Source organism: Oculina patagonica, chromosome 5 (assembly GCF_052425735.1).
Source record: "Oculina patagonica isolate OP01 chromosome 5, crgOcupat, whole genome shotgun sequence".
Classification (NCBI taxonomy): domain Eukaryota; kingdom Metazoa; phylum Cnidaria; class Anthozoa; order Scleractinia; family Oculinidae; genus Oculina; species Oculina patagonica.
In genome coordinates, this window is record NC_135762.1 from 10814646 (window position 1) to 10832001 (window position 17356).

A 17356-nucleotide genomic window follows, 5' to 3' on the forward strand; every position below is an offset into this window, starting at 1 on the left:
GTGGAATTTTTTTCCAAAGAGGTTAGGGCTCCAGTTCTGGGATTCCGTTAAAAAAATGAAGGGCTTCAAGAAAGAAAGGCATCAAAGCACTTGCAAGCAAAAAAAAAGAAGAAAAAAATCTGCTCCTCTGGGACGCCAGATACATTTTGTACCTCCCCTTGCACGATCCATGAATCGGATAGAAGGGCTTGTCCGTTTTAGAACCAGTCATATTTTTTAACCTTTATATTAAAAACCCTTTCAAGTTCAGTGGTTCTACAATCAACGTATACTATTTGTTCAGCTGTCATCGGTGGAATTCTTTTTTCTTTTGGGGGGGGGGGGGGGAAGGTGACTGATTTGCGCGTTCCTCTTTGAATAGATAAAAAATCTCGTAATTTAAGGGACGGACCATTATTTTTTTGGAGGGGGGGGGGGGGGGGATAAAAAATATTGAAAAAAAATGTTTGCAGGGCCTGGAAAGACAAAATAAATTGTTTGCAAAAACGATATGTATAATAGCAAATAGTTAGAATTTCGAAAAAAATGTTTGCAGAGGTGCATAAACTAAAAAAAAAAAAGTTTTCAGACGAAAATTTTTCATCCCCCCAACCCAAGAAAATAATGGTCCGTCCCTAACGGGTACTGTTGGTCCAAGCTGCAATACAGTAAGTCCGTTTAAATATCTATGCATTTTTGGGGGCTAGAGGGAAAAAGCCTCACGATTAGTACTACCCTAGTTCCAGAGTTTTTCTCTTCCCTAACTGAGCCTATGGGACCGAGGGTAGATCAATACCTGCAGGATGATGAAAACTTAACGCAACTTCTCCAAATTATGCTGCGGGCAAAAATAAAAATAAAAAAGCTGGTCCCCTTTAGCAGATCTATACGTCATAAAAATTAATTTTGCTAAACAAATATTTTATCAGGTATATTTGCTTTTATTTCTGAACTCAGGGAAATTCGGTGTTGGACACTGCATTTCCATACAAATACTATAGCTTCGTACAATGAACTGAACTGGTTTATTAACCTTTTTGACACTTATTTATAAAAGATTAAAACACCCCGTTGTACTACCCTGTACTACGGTTGACGTGCTTTCCTGTGACTATTGAATACACAGACTTCGTTTCTTGATCCACTTCTGACCGCCGCGTAGTTTTTGTGGCGATTGCAAGTGTTTCATGAAACGACGTCTGTTTATTCAGGTTTAACGGCCCACAAGACAGGTAGATTTGATCAAAGAGAAGCGCGAAAATGGACGCTTTTTCTCAGCAGAAGGAGCGCTTTCGTGGTTTCACCGCTCACGTGGCCTTATTTTGCCCTCTACCCAACAGAGCTGCTATTTACAGTTGTAGACCGCCTCGGCCGCGCGAGCATGAGTTCGACTAATTGTATAATACACGCTTGGCAAATGACATGCAAAGTAACAAGCTTTTCTTTGAATAGAATTTCTACTCTAGACGACACTATTCATGCCAAAAACATTTTTGGTTCAGTGTTTGGACTATATTAGAATTTTCAAGCTCTGATAGAACAGAGCGGGAAATTGTCATTTTCTTAGTTCGTCAGCGTGTTGCCTAGCAACACGATCCATCCTCGCCACAAGTCGCAAACCAAAGATTCAACTTCCGGCGGAAGTGTGCTATCATTGTTATATCATTCACTGGACAACAAGAGTTCACTACTTCTCAAGAACTGGTCCATCTAGGATATGTTGTCGACGTCCTGACTCGTTCCTGCTTGTAACCTTTTCCATGTCTCTTCACTCGTCTTCCCCACTGGCGTTATCACTTTCTCCACTCTCATTCCCTTCCATCGCGCCTGGTTCATCTTTTTCCTGTTCAGTCGAGTTCTGCGTTCCTTTCGCTGATTTCTGACCTGAATTAACTCGTTTCTTGGCAGACTTTTTCTTTTTTGTCCTATTCTTTTTCTTCTTTGGTTCGTCAGCTGCTAATTGAAGATCACAAAAAAGGTTTACTACTGGTTTATTAGGGTGCATAATTTATAAACTGTATGAGACAATCTTTCTTGACCTTAACAGTGTATATGTATCATTGTTGTGGATTAAATTAATCCTTGGTTTAAAATTTCGCAAACCAGTTTGATTTTTAATTACTTTTGTTTTAGATTACGATAACGAATATAAGACAATGAAAAACAGAAATTAACCTGGTTTGAAAAAAATTAAACCAAAGATAAATTTAAACCACAACATATAACCCAATTTTCGGCACTTCCTTAAATTAAGATTGTCCTACCAAAACAAAAAACAAAAAACAAAAACAAAACAAAACCTACCAAAGGGTCAAGTGCAAAAGGGGAGGGGAAAAACGCGGGACCTCAACGTGATTTTGGTGTTGGATCCTAGCGAAGGTATCGTATTAATTACATTTTTAAACCAAAATACCTGAAGTGCTTGTGGTTCGTCTGTCAGCCTTTCCTTTCTCTTTTTTCTTTTTCTCCTTTACGGGTTCTGCAGGTTCCACAGCCATTGCCTCAGCCGTAGTTTCAGCCTTGGCAGGGGCCGGCTTTCTGCCCACGACAGTCAAGCATGTTGGTCTGCCAGGGACTTGATACCTTGCCACGAGCTTAGCTTCTTCTTCAAACTGTCAAACAGAAGGAATAAAAAATAATAATAAATAAACTGTAGTAGCTTGCAGTGCAGCCATCATGCTCAGGGTGTCAATTCTCCCTATTGATTCTCACACTTTTCCTTCAGTGTTGGTTTAAATAATTTGACAGTACATCAAGGCATTGTTCTAGTTGATCATTTTCTGTATTCTCGTTACCTGTCTGCTTGAAAATGCATTGTTATTGTTAGGAGAAATTACAAGTTGAATTATTAGACAGCCTCGCCCGATGAAAGCCTCCGCTGGCATGCAAAACCTTTGATTCAGGCCCCGTCCACACTGACCCGGGTAAATTTGAAAACGGAGAAATTTGAAAATGCCGCGTACAATGTTTTCCGTCCACATTAACCCACTTAAAAACGATACGCTTCATCGCACGTTGAGTCACAACGCATGCACAGAGCTATTGTTAAGCTAATTAAACCTTTTGTTTTGACAGAGAATACATGACTATTTGACGTCAGCGTTTCAAAAAGTCCCGGTTTCGCCCGTTTTCATCGTCCACACTACATCACCTAGCCGGCGTTTTCAAATTTACCCACTTTGGCGGGCGTTTTTTATAAGTCTAGTTTTCGGTGACCGAAAACGCTGTTTCAGTGTGGACGGTTAGAACCGGGAAAAATAGATGCGTTTTCAAATTTACCCGGGTCAGTGTGGACGGAACCTTAGGAAGGATTTCTTTCTAAATACTGCAGTGCAATTTTCCAGCATTTTTGAAAGGTTGCACTGCTTCAGGTTTAATTTGAGATCACGGCTCTTTTACCGACCGAACTTGAGTTTCTTTTTAATAACTTGTGCTGCACATCATAACTGGAAACCATTTCAAGCATCACCTTTTTCGATTTAACAATTAGACTTCGAGTCCGAGTTTTCTATGAGCAACAGTCAACTCTCGGCAACAGTCCAAAAAATTGCAGTCCAAAACATACAATTTTATGTAGGAGATAAATAAGCCCCGCTCTTCCCTGCTACATTATCAAACCCTCCCCGGACTTTCAGTTAGTTATATTCATTAGGGTTGTAAGTTAAATAAAGGTTGTTGAATAACAGAAGAAAATGTGTCAATCATGAAATAAGTATTCTTAGGCCAAAAATCAAGAATAATTTTTCCATTAAAGAGCAACGCACGCTCAATAGCGTTCACCAGCAAAAACAATACAATCAGGGTTCGTACACTTTTTCAAGCCAAAAATTGAAGGACTTTTTTATGAAATTAACCTCAAACCAAGTAAAATGTTTGTGTTGAAAACTACCTTTTCGGAAATTTCAAAGCCTTAAAAGCATTGATATTTTTTCAATCTTGTTCAATAAAAAAAATCAAGGACTTTCAAGTACCGAAAATCAATTTCAAGTACTTTCAAGGCCTTGAAATCGAACTCCTGAAATTGAAGGGTTTTCAAGATGCGTACGAACCCTGTTCAATGAAAGAACCAATCAGATTCACGGAACACAGCAGTGCCTACTAAGGTGAGTCAGTATAGATGGCGGTGCAGTGGCGGCGCCTCTTTACATGGTACGACATTCGTAAACATTGCCTCAAATAGCAAATAACTGACATGCATTTGTCCTTACGTTTTCCGGATTGAAAGCCCAGCCTCTTAAATCTCCATCAGATGATGTTGAAAATAACAGCAGACGCCTAAGATCCTCTTTCAACAAATCTTCAGTCATGGAAAGATCTTTTACCCTGCAAAGTGGGCAGCGTTAACTCAACAATACTTGCATTTAACAAAACAAATAAACAAACACTACGTAAGAATTTTACTTGTGCTTTCCGGAAGCGTTCTACGCGCTAAGACGTTCTTTTGGCTCGCCACGCAATCGTTCCTCGCCAAATTACGCGAAAAGCAAAAGAACGTCTGCGTGGGAAGCTAGCTTTCCGGAGGATGAACATAAAGCTAAATGCAAAGAAGAAAGCTAAATATAAAGGTTAAACTAGCTTTAAAAGAAACCACGGCAATCAGTAAACGCTTTGCCTCTGTTTTAGAGAATTGCCAGTTGTAAGGAGAAGTGAAAGAACAAAGGATTACTAATTTCCACTAATGAATACTTTACTTCATTATTGGGAAGAATTACTTCATTATTGACCTGCCTTAAGAGCAGTTTTCAATTGAGCGTCGTAAAACCAAAACCAACGGTAACCATGCACTCTGGCCAATCACAAAAGAGACAGACAATTTAGTAAACCATCAAAACTCGAAGTAAATACATGTAGCTGGTGCGAAGCGCGAGAAAACGTTTGTGAATGAGTCACGATTGGCTTTGGTCTTACTTCTGATTGGCCGAGAAAGTGGCGCGAGGTTTTTTTAAAAAAAAATAAATAAAAAAGAGAGCGCGAACGGGACGTGGGTACCTATGCGAGGGCTTCCCGACATAAAAATCTATTATTACTTATTTACTGAAAATATATTAAAAATTAATTTTAAACCAGTCACAAAGAGTAGTAATGCAAAACCAAACCAAATGCGAATTATTTTCGCTGCCCAAGTGGTAACCGCTCTATAAAGTACAAACATGCACAGTACACGTGTATCACCTGCTTGCATGTCCTTTCACTGTCTGGAGACACTGTTCCTTTTCAATGTCCAGAATTCTTATCCCTTCAAATTCGCCACCTGCAGCCAGGATATTCTCCTAGTTGGGGAAAAATACACGCCACATAAGCACCTAATGATAAAATTGCCGGAACGTAATAAATACACTTGTAGTATCAGAAAAGGTATATGCTTGATTTTTTTCTTACTGAGAGAAACTCCAAGGCTAACACATATCTGGAAAACTCCATTGTAAAGGACAAGGCAGCTGTCTAAAAAAGTCAAAATAATATTTAAACAGTTAAACCTTCAAATCTCTTGGTTAACAATAACATTCACCAAATAGGTTTACTACAGAAGCATTATTTATGTCATGACGCATTTTTTCCTTGCACAAAATTAATGAGGATAGTTTTTAGAGGATAGTTTTTTCCTAACCCCAAAATGTAAAACGAAGCACATGTATGATCAAGAACAAAACTTCCAGTAATTAGCACCAAGGCCACAAACTGGTGCATGGGTACCAGCAAATTTAATGCGGGGGATAACCCTGCAGTGGACTACCTTATTGTTACTTATTTTCGCGTGCACTTAAATTTCGCGATTTGGCCAAAAAAATAAGATTACGGGAACTTAATTTCGCGAGAAATGTCAACTGATACTGATCTACATTAACAATCAGTAAGTCTCAAAATTGGTCCAATTGATTTAATTTTCCACTGCAACAGTTTCCAATGACATTGAACAAAACCAAATAACAAAACAAAACTTTAAAAACAGTTTAACATGTTCCTTTGCAACAAAGTAGAGCTAGTTTGACGACTGTACCAAGGTAATTAAGTAGTAAACTGATATCAACGTTGAATATTCATAACGAATTATATAGAAGGGTATTAAATTTCGCGTCGTTATTTTTCGCGAGGACCTTTTTTCGCGGGTCTTAAATTTCGCGATTCTTTGAAAATCGCGAAAATCGCGAAAATTAAGTCCCGCGAAAATAAGTAACAATAAGGTAGCATTCCATCCAGGAGGGAGTAGAAATAATCGCAGTCATTTAATGGTACAGAAACCAGGACAAGCTCTAGCCCGATGGGCCAGTAGGCCCAATCACAGAATTAGCCTTCCAAGCCAATGCACACACAGTAGCATTTTTTTCTAAATTGACTTGTTTTAGAACTTATAAAATAGAAAGATACATGTAATTAATCATGCTGCAAAACACAGATACATGTACTTACTGCAAGTTTGTAAACAACTACTTTTGTTCCAATGGCCACAGCATAGCTATCCCCTGCAGGCGACCACTTCACAAGAAGTGCAGCTACAAACACAAATAAGTAAACCAGTTAAGGCACGGCAAGGTTTAAAAGTTCACTTGCACTTTTTTGGTGCTGCTTTACCCCATACCAATCACTTGTTATAATTGTAACGTCCTGCTATCTGTCTACAAACAAAGCATTCAGATCATTGTTGTTGTTGTTTTTGTTCAGAATTCAAGAAGAACCAGTGAATTGTTTACTACTTCTAACTTCTGATTATTGGGTGTGAGACTCATATGTGTACTGGCAGGTTGTCCACACTACACCACCTAGCCGGCGTTTTCAAATTTACCCACTTTGGCGAGCATTTTTGATAAGTTTCAGTGTGGACGGTTGGAACCGGGAAAAAAAAATGCGTTTTCAAATTTACTCGGGTCAGTGTGAATGGAACCTCGGCTAAATAATCAGCTAAATCACAGGGAGACAACTAGGGGAAAGTGTTATAATTGTAACGTCCTGCTATCTGTCTACAAACAGAACATTCAGATCATTGTTGTTGTTGTTTTTGTTCAGAATTCAAGAAGAACCAGTGAATGGCAAAACTTACATCAGCGAAACAAAACGTAATTTCACAGTGCGGAAAGCAGGCACGAGAGTAAGACCCATAACTCGGAGCCAGCCTGCCACCTCGCAAAAAATCCAGACCACAAATACACATGGAACATCGCGTTCACGGAAAAAACAACTTTTTGACGCAAAATAATGGAAGGCCTGTTGAATGCTTGTGAGGAACCAACTTTGAATAATAAACAGGTGCACTGTTTTATCGCCAAACTGTTCCCCCTCGGGAATTACATAACAACACAAAACCAAGCTGAATGTAAATGTTCATTTAACACTGATGATGACCTTCGAGTCGAAAACAATTTGTTTTTAAGAACTTTAATAACTTTTATCTCTTTTTAGCCTTTTTTAAAATTATTTTATGAGCAACATTATGACAACCAGTGAATTGTTTACTACTTCTAACTTCTGATTATTGGGTGTGAGACTCATATGTGTACTGGCAGGTTGAAAACTTTGATCTCACACCTACCCATGCCTACAGGCCAATTTCTTATGCCAAGCTCAGTGGAAAAGATGAGCTATTACAGCCTTTAATGACACACTTTCAAAAATGTGTAAACTCGAAACAACACAAGTAAAGAAAAGTCCATGTAAATGATGGTACTGTACTAAGTTATCAACCCGATTTCTCTGACTTACCTACCTTATTATAGGAAATGTACGATACATGTAATTAACGCGAATTTCAAAAATTAGCGTTAATTTAATGTACCTTAATTGAAGTCATTGTTAATAAAAAACACTCTATTTTACAGCATTGTTATTTTAAGACACCTTTATTTCCTGGAAAGTTATATTAACAGGTCATCTACTTCTCCGTTAAAGCTGCAGGGATAGCAGAGGCAGTGGAAAGAGCCAGGACGGGATGTATTCCATCCCTGGACCCATGCATTGAATATTAGTCACTTTTTGGTCTGTTTAAATATCTTTGTTGTGTATGGTTTATCGGAATTAAACCTCAAGTTCTGATGTTGGACGTTCATGTTTTGTCTTTGGAATAGCGCACCTTGCTACAAAGATTACTTCGCAACAAATTCACATTAATTAACTGCATGTAAGCACACACCACACAAGAATTCGTGTTAATTATATTACGCGTACATTTTGTTCGCGTTGTTAAAATGCTTCGTTATATTCCTATAATAAGGTATATTAAGAAGGGAAAAGCACTGGTGACAAGACAAGATTGTGTTTGGAAAAACAAATCCTGAGACTGGGACCCGGGAACCTTCAGAACATCAGTATTTTTATTTATTCTTCTGAAAACTTTGTACACTTTTGGGTATGATCAGGTCATCTTAAAAAAACCTGGGACTCCCAGGATAACAATCTCATGCCTTTGACTAGGAAAAAGTTGGCAGTTGTCTCCAAATAGGAAAATTAATTAGTAATCATGTGATAGTACAGTACTTGCACTAACTGAGCGTAGTAAATGAGGACATACTGGACTTTATGAAACCATAAACTTTAAAACAGGACACAAAACATGTACTCTGTACCCACATGTAGGAATGCATTATTACCTTCTTTGATATTAGTGACATATGCTGATTTGCCAGTCACAAGATTCCATGTTCTGTTTAATGGATACATTAAAAACTCATTAATAATTCATAAAGAAAATACAAAAGGAATTAATGTTTAATGAGTGTCTTTATATCTGATAAAGGCACGGCTAAACTTTACGTCCAATTTTCTAGGCCAAAATAACCCCAAATCTAAATATTAGTGCAAGAATGAGTTGATCTACATCAGAAGATTTTTAAGCCGTTCAATAAATTCGCAGTTCGTGTTTTATCAAGTCTAAAACACTCGGCTGCACCTCGTGTTTTTAACTTGATAAAACACTGCTGCTTATTTATTAAACATTACATAAACACAACTAATCACCAGTTACAACTTGTCCTGTAAAAACTTCATAATGAAAAATATCTCTTACATGTCAGAGAATCACCTTTTACAATAAACAAATAGACATCAAAACTACTATTTCAAAGTAAAATAAAAAGCAACATAATATAAACCTTAATGTCTTGTCCTTAGCAACAGAAAGTGCGAGTCTTCCAGACGGATGAACAGAAACCGAATTTACATGACCCCTGAGAAAACAATAAACAAAATGCCCAGATATAAATATTACTTACACTGTAGTTCAAAATGTTGTGTATTACTAAAAGTTCCGCTGGTGAAAAAAAATTCCGTTAGAATGTTGGAAATAAATAACTGACACGATGTTGAAATAAATTGAAAAAAAAAAAAACAAACACTTAAGTGACTGTATGGAATGCATTTTAAAGGAGTTAACAACAAAGAGCAGCAACAGTGCCAGTGGTAAGAGGTTGGTTTGGAAGTGAATGCAAAGTAGTGCAGCATGTCATTCATGTGGTGTACCTTATTACGTGACATTTTCGCGACACGTTAATTTCGCGAATTTAGTGATTCCAAAAAAATCGCAAAATTAAAGTGACGCCAACAATAAGTGTCGCGAACATAACATGACGTCAAAATTAAGTGACTCACATTATGTCAACAATCAAGAAAAAATAGGTTAAGAACCGCTGAATTATGAAGGAAGGAATTTTCAATGTAAATGGATGTTGTCGTCATTTGACTCAAGAACAATAACTTATGCATGTACAAGCATGACCTACTTGTAGACATTGTGAGAACTGCTCTGTTGTTGCTATTGCTGAGAATAAGTCTCACTCTTGCGTTTTTGTTAATTTTGACGTTATTGTTTCTTTGATTAAGTTGTTTTATTTAATTCAAGGGTGTGTTAAATAATATTGCCAAGGAAATGTAAATTGTGTCTTACCCAAAAACGCGAAATTAAAGTGTTTCAAAATACAAATTTTTGCAAAATCGCGAAATTTAAGTGTCGTAAAATATGCGCACCTCAAAATCGCAAAACTAACATGTTGCAAAAATTTCATGTAATAAAGTATGTTTCGACAGCATGAGGAGTTTCCAGCCAGCATTGTGTGCCAATTAAAAGCATTCTTCATCTAGCTCTTTACCCCTCCTCTTACTTTTTTTCCTTTTCACTGATACTCCAGTGTGATGGGTGTATGTTTTCATTTTCCTTTGCCGCGGACAAAAAAATAATTATAAATATAATGACAGACACAGCTAACTCTTTTCAAATGCATCTGTACTTGAATACCATGGACTTGAATACCATGGCTGGGTTGCAGCATTGTGCCAGCCGTGGGGGTGTTATTCAGTCTAGGGGCTGGCTGCCAAAAGTGAAAGCCCTTGGATATTCCAGGCACCTAACCTATATTACAGGTTTACAAGTGATGCAGTTGTCATTAAGGATTGCTTTATCCAGCTGTACACATACCTATGTCCTTTTAAAGTTTTTAGACAGTCCCATGTGCGGCACTCCCAAACACAAATTGTCCGATCCTCACTGGCACTTAACATGTGAGTGTTATTATGAAATGCCAAACAAGTTATTGTACCTGTAACAAAACAAAAAAAATTATCTGAGTGTGTAGAATGCAGATTTACTGTCTGAAATGAAAATGTCACTACAGGTTCAACAGTGAGTTCTGTTAGGCCTGGTTTGCACTTTTGAGATAAGTGCAAGCACAAGCATAAGCGCAAGAAAATGTTATCAATCAATCAATCAATCAATCTTTATTTCGCTCTGCAATTAAGCCTAATTACATGTCTTTGATACATTTATTATTATTAAATATGATAGAGTAGAGCAGGAACTCTCGACAAACCCTTGCGGGCTTAACAAGGAGAGCCCCTTATATGCTTTAGGGTATAAAAAAATTAATATATAATCAACATGTAAACAGCTTGTAAAACTATTATACTTAAATATAGGAAGGTTGTTCCAAATTTCACACCCTTTAAATTTAATAGAATATTAGTTTGTACATCCCGTTCTTTGTGGATTTTTGAAGATGATCTTGTATTATGGCTATGGAAATGATCATTTGACTTGAAAAAATGGCTGAATGTTGCTGGAAGTGCTTGCGTAAAATATTTAAATACAAATAAAGCTATGGCTTCATTGTTCAAATCATCAATTGGTAAAATAGATAGATTCTTAAAGAGTGTGCATGGAAGTGAAATAAATACAAGCATAAGCACAAGAAAAATTAAGGAACATGTTCCTTTTTCTAATGCTTGCACTTCCCCTTATTTCCCTTGTGTAAAGCTCAATTCACAAGTGGGACCCAGGGTGAATGAGCACAATTCAAGCACATGCACAAGTTTTGGCGATTGACATTACCCCTATCATGCAATTTCATGAGAATTTCTAAAGCACTATGCTTGCTTATCTCGTTTTGTGCTTGTGCTTACTACCAGCGTGAACATCCTTGTGGTTAAAGATGAATTACAGTCCGTACTGCGCAATCTCGGCTGCAATGTTTATGTGAGCCTCACAAACAAAGCAAAACTAAAAATTACGTGACAAACTTACCTGTTTCTTCATTATTAACGCCAGATATCCTTGTAGAACAAATAATAACAAGTAGAAGAACCTTGACGCTATTTCAAACCGACGTTTCAGCTCATCGGAAGTTCTTGAACGAAGCGAACTGTAATGGCGGACTAAAAAACTTCATGTATGCTGTCACCGAAGTGTAACGTTTTAACAAATTCAAAACAAAAACGTAAACAAACCCCGAGTCTGCGCAATACGGACTGGAAATCAGCTTTAATGCTCGGCTTGTGCTTATCACAAAAGTGTGAACTAGCCTTTAGTGTTTGTCTTTTAATTGGTGGGTGTGTGTTTGTGTATGTGTGTGTGTGTGTGGGGGGGGGGGGGGGGGGGGTGTGGGGGGTGGGGCACCTACATGTACTGAAGAAAAGAAAGAGAGATAGAGGGGGGATTGTTTTAAATCTCTTTGGTACAGAATGTACAATGTAATTCTCACCCTCATGTTGCATCAAGGCACCCAGCTCTCTGTGATCCTTGAGATTATATAATCTAAACAATAAATGTCGAATAAAAGTGTAGTGTGAGTGTTGTGGTTTAAATTTATTCTTGGTTTGAAATTTATTTATTATCGTAATCTCAAACAAAGAAAATAAAATATCAAACTGGATTATACAATTTCAAATCAAAAGCAAATTTAAACCACAAATATATAAAATTAATGTATTATTTTATTAGCTTTGGTATCATAGTACAAAAATTACTCCATTTCCTTTTAAAATACAGTACACCATGAGCTCACTACTGAAAACAGAGACTAATTAACATAATATGAATAATTTTATCAATCTTGAATCAGGCAAATTATTAGCATCTTATCTTTGAACTTATGATGCACATTCTTCAGTAACTCAAGAATTTTTCGCAGGTTTCTAAAAAATAAATATAGAAGCCTGCAAAAAACTCTTAAGTAACTAAAGTCACAAAGCAATGTTTACAAATGACTCAAAATCCTACTGCACCCAGTAGAAAGTACACATTGTTAAATCATTAGCCCTATTTCTGTAAAAAAGTAAAGCCCATTTGTGAGCATTATAAAAAACAATACGATTGAATCCCGATTACTCAAACCCTCAGTAACTTGAACTCCCGCTAACTTAAACCTTTTTCTATTCCCCTTCAGGTCATTTTCTTACTAATTTTACCCTTGATAACTCGAATTCCCGATATCTCGAACCCTTTTCAATTTCCCCTGAAGGTTCGAGTTATCGAGATTCGACTGACTGTATTTCAGCCTCCTGTAACTCATCAGCAATGAACACTATAAACAAGTTACTGGTAACCCACTTCAAACACCCTTAACTGCCTGTCTAGCATGCATGTCTAGTGTGAAAGATGTGCTCTCCATTCTCCCCAAACTCCCCTAAAAAGTATTATTTCCAAACTTCTGTCATTGTTTTAGGCCCAATAAAACCAATCAGTGTATTTGTCAGTTCATAGGAGGTAGTATAAACCCAGTGGGAGGGGGGTGGGGGGGTACTCTGGATTTCAAGTGAGGGGATGTTCGAAGGATTTTTTTGGGTTTGAAATTTTTTATTTCGGGATTTTTTTAGTAGGAAAATTTGGCAAGTATGTTTTTGGGCGGCTTGATTCAAGTATGGATTTTTGGGGGTATTAAAAACAATCTCAAGATTCGTGGTATTGCCTTGGCCACATTGTTCCGCAAATAAAGTACAAACACTGAACCTGTTTCTAATGTTTTTCTTTGTGTTATATCTTCAGATCATTCCCCCTTTCTGAAAAATTTAATACGTCAGAAATTTGGCATGGGATTTTCCCCCTCTCCCCCCCCTCCCCCTCCCCCGTTTTCAAGCTGGATTTAGACATGTAATTAATACTTGATACACAACTATTAAACCATTCTTCTTCAACTAAAAGTTGTTCTGGGATTCCACCATGTGTACAGTATGGTATTTACTGCACCAATGGTTAGTTTTTCTCGCTCCTGAAAAATTTAATTTATGCAACAGCACTGCAAACACTCAGGAGTCAAGAGATTAATAAATACAGCATCAAATAAATATGCAATGACATGAGTAACATTATTCCTGGTATTGGTCGGCAAAGTAAGCAGTGCAGTAGGAGCTTTCTATTTAGTACATTACTGTATCTATATGTTCCCCCAACCCCCAGGGGGGTACTCCGGCTTGTAAATGACAGAGATGATCGAAGGATTTTTTTGGATTTGAAATTTTCGATTCCGGGATTTTTTTGGGTTGGAAAATTTGGCAAGTATTTTTTTGGGGTGACATGATTTAAATAGGGGATTTTGTGGGTATTAACAACGAACTAAAGTGCCTTGGCACGGCCTTGGTGTATTTATTTGGTATGATGTATAAACAAACACGAGCGTTCAATTTCTTATGGTTTTCTTTGTGTTATATTATTGCCACTCCTGGCAATTTAGGGGTAAATTGACAAGGGATTTTTTGGGGTCATTTTTGGTCCAGGGATTTTTTTGGGTAATGTTGGAAGACTTAGGGATTTTTTTGGGTCCTGAGTTTTGCCTCCATTCGATCATCCCCGTCATTTACAAGACGGAGTACCCCCCCCCCCCTGGGCCCCAACCTCTCCACTCCTACTAATGCTAAGCATTTCTGATCTGAGAGAGGGTTTCTCTAGTGTGATAGTCCAAGTGAAAGTGGTCGTAGAAGGGATTGTTGTTGGAGACTGATGCTTCAACAACCTGAGCAGAAGTCATTTGAGTCATGTGTATCAACTACAGTGGGATCCTGATGTCTCAGGAACCTCCAAGGGAAACAAAAATTGGTTTGAGAAAATGGGAATAACTGAGTGAAGCAAATCCAAAAAAAAATATTTTTTTGCTTGAGCTTCAGTAAAGGGAGGTTCAATGAATCAAGCATTCGAGAATTCCGGATTTCCAGTACTTTGTAAACCAGTTAATATCAGCTTTAAACAACAGTCCTTTTCAACTCTAACCAGATGATCACACTGAACAAACTACTGAAACTGGTTTTAAAACATTTAAACTGCATATATATTTCTGAGAAGTTGACAGGAAACATTTACTCCGTAAAAACTAAAATCTTAAATTTAAGATGTTTCGTCTTACCTCATAACCAGATCAACAGCTGACGTAATTTCTCAGCTATTGTTTTGGTGCTGTGGTAAGACGATACACCTGTACATCTTAAATTAAGATTTTAAAGGGTCCCCTATACTTTTTACGTGAAGCGTGATTGAGGCTATTTATTTGCTGTGAAACATGATTTGGGCTTTTCTCTTTTCATGATTCCTAATTTTGAGATCTTTTTATGTGCGTGTGAATGCAATTTTTAGCTCCAACATGACCCGTGAACTAAGAGTTGAGTTAGACGTGAACGTGAATCATCTTCTTTTTCATGATTTTTTTTTTAATTTTTTAGGTAGTTCTAGTAAACATTTATCTTCGTTTTAGCTCTGTGGTTGGGATTGGGACTTTTGTCAGCTATTTTGTCATGCGTGTTATCTTGACAGGCACAATATCCAGTCTTGCACCTTCTGAGCGTAACAGTCTAAACAGGGATCGCCATGATTTTTGCGTGAACATGAAAACATTTTAAGAATTATTCGTGATGAGTGAAAAGCCAAATATTTTTACGCAATTCCATTTCACAGAGAGGTATAGGGGACCCTGATTTTAGTTTTTACAGAGTAAAATTCATTTCTGAGGGGTGAAATCTGTGGGCATCTTTTGAGTATTTTCTGTAAGAAAAGTAAATCGTTGTTCTTTTTTCCTCCTGATAAAACATAACTCAGCTATTTTCCAATAGGAAAGAGGATGACTGTTTCTTTGTTGTTTGTCACCCTGAAAATAAGAGGGGGGGGAGGGGGTGGGGGGCACGAATTGCAGATCCACACTTAATTAACATTTCTAGTGCATGTGAGAATCGATCATTTGTTTTGACTTTTCATTTCCTTTCGTTTCTGAGGTTAACAATATGAGATTATCCTTACCTTATCGTTTCATCAGAGCTACCAGTGGCAAGAAATTGACCGTTATTGGCAGCGCATTTGATACAGCCCGCGTGTTCTTTCTCGGCGAACCTGGGTTTTAGCCTATACTGCTCAAAGATATACGGAAAAGGATCAAACTAACAACAAAAAATCATTTCTATAGGTTTCATTTTGAAAAACGTTTTAGTTACCTCAAGCTCGTCCTCTCCTAAAATAACGTCAAAACCAACAAGAACTTGTTCATAAGTACCCACAATGACCTCCATGTTGGATTAATGCTTGGCTTTGGAGCCGCGCCTCTCTGGGCAGAGAAATCGGATCGGGAGCTGGGAAGGGAAAAAAGGGGGGGGAAGGGGGAAAACGAGGAAAGGGCTGGGGGGAGGGGAGGGAGAAACGGGGGAGGAAATAATCATTTATATAGCACAACGAAAACTACTACTGGTTTTACCTAATGGCTGGACTGAAGAACTGCTGCTAGAAAGACATTAGTTTCTAAAGAAAGTGTTGTCCTGCGTCGCCAGGCAAGTGAAACAAGTTGATCATCAAGTTGATAAAAGCAAATAAACCACCGTAGCGAATTTTGAATAGCTAACGTCCCAAAAGTTATCTACAAGTACTTGGTTTATCCCCTGGCATTTTACCCGTTTCGGGGACATCACCGCTTCGTCGTTAGCGCTACCTATCTGTTGGATTGACAAAAAAGGAAGGAATTCTCTGGGTACGAAGGAAGTCACGCAAGATCTCCTTGCGGTGAGTCACGTCCTGCTAGTACCCAACAACCTGAACCGTGACTTAACCATTCTCTAAGGTTGGTTTTGGGGTGGTTTTTTTTTTTTTTTGTTTTTTTTTTTTTTTTAAAAAAAAAAAAAAAAAAAAAAAAAAAAAAAAAAAAAAAAAAAAAGAAGAAAAAAAGGAAAAAAAAGGGGAAAAAAAAAAAAAAAAAAAAAAAAAAAAAAAAAAAAAGTAACAACGGAGGAGATTACACTATCGGCAAGTCTAAAAAATTGATCCGAGGGTTGAAAAATTATCTAAAAAATTAAACAATTTTCTCTGAAAAGACGTTTCAAGCATAGTTTTTTGCCAACAAAACAATACTTTAAACAAGACCCTTTTCGTTGCATCCGCTGCATTCATTGAAGATCCGGTAGTTGGGTAAACTCTTCGGTGATTTTCAACTGTTTGAAAGACGTTACCAGGACGCGAGCATTCTAAACTGGGGATGGTCGCATGATACAGTTGAATGAAGTTGAAGTTGAAGTTCTTTAATGAAATAACCGCCAAATATAGTATTTTTAACGAGTTTGTATTAATCAAAATTTTATTTTGTAACACATTGATCCTCTTTTTCGATCAACTCTTTTTTTTTTCAAGCTATGTTTAGACATGAAACTTTATTTTCCAAATGATAAAATCGCATTTTTGTTTTATTTCTGATACTACTTGTAATTTCTCAAGTGTAAGTAGGTAATGCCATGTATTTTTATGGAAATACCTCAATAAATTGTTGTTGTTGTTGTTGAATGTAGATTTCTTTAGCATCCCTATAACGCGGACCAAAAGCCGTTTCCCTTAGATCAGTACTTCCACAGTTAAACACAGCAGTTCCATCCCCAGATTTCTCTTAACTGCCAATCTCTCGAGCCAATTTTCTTTTCCCTTGGAAGTTTGAGAAATCGGAATTTCACTGTAATTGTGAGACTTATTTTAGCCAGTGATGTGACAGAATCCATATTTTTATAAGATTATTACATCTTATATGCAACGTGAACTTGTGGAGTAACTGTTATATACTTGGCAAGTTTTGAAAATCATAGAAAAACTTTCTCAAAAGAGCCATTCAACAATATGCGAATAAATTACTCTTCAAAGCTTATATCATAAATTATGCATGTTTTAGTAGAA

General features: G+C 37.3%; 1 protein-coding gene across 2 annotated transcripts; it reads right to left on the reverse strand.

The window, feature by feature from the left end:
• Nucleotides 1–844: 844 nt before the first annotated feature.
• Nucleotides 845–15737, reverse strand: LOC144655435 (p21-activated protein kinase-interacting protein 1-like). Of its 2 annotated transcripts, none has more exons than XM_078515686.1 (12): nucleotides 15646–15737; nucleotides 15455–15561; nucleotides 11937–11989; nucleotides 10379–10499; nucleotides 9060–9134; nucleotides 8559–8611; nucleotides 6388–6470; nucleotides 5359–5421; nucleotides 5152–5249; nucleotides 4188–4302; nucleotides 2393–2591; nucleotides 845–1935 (listed from the first exon to the last, which is right to left on the reverse strand). In XM_078515686.1, exons 1-12 carry the CDS (start codon nucleotides 15718–15720, stop codon nucleotides 1748–1750), a joined length of 1230 nt encoding a protein of 409 aa, XP_078371812.1. In that variant the 5' UTR covers nucleotides 15721–15737; the 3' UTR covers nucleotides 845–1747. The 2 variants fall into 2 exon arrangements, with proteins under 2 accessions (XP_078371812.1, XP_078371813.1); XM_078515687.1 differs by having other exon boundaries at nucleotides 850–1932.
• Nucleotides 15738–17356: the final 1619 nt, after the last annotated feature.

Excerpts from the sequence above, each read along its gene's own strand:
- LOC144655435 (XM_078515686.1), bottom strand. The coding sequence starts at position 15,720 with ATGGAGGTCATTGTGGGTACTTATGAACAAGTTCTTGTTGGTTTTGAC. Across the intron at positions 15,562-15,645 it reads TAGGAGAGGACGAGCTTGAG|TATAGGCTAAAACCCAGGTT; the intron begins GTAACTAAAACG and ends ATCTTTGAGCAG. Across the intron at positions 8,612-9,059 it reads GCTAAGGACAAGACATTAAG|AACATGGAATCTTGTGACTG; the intron begins GTTTATATTATG and ends TCCATTAAACAG.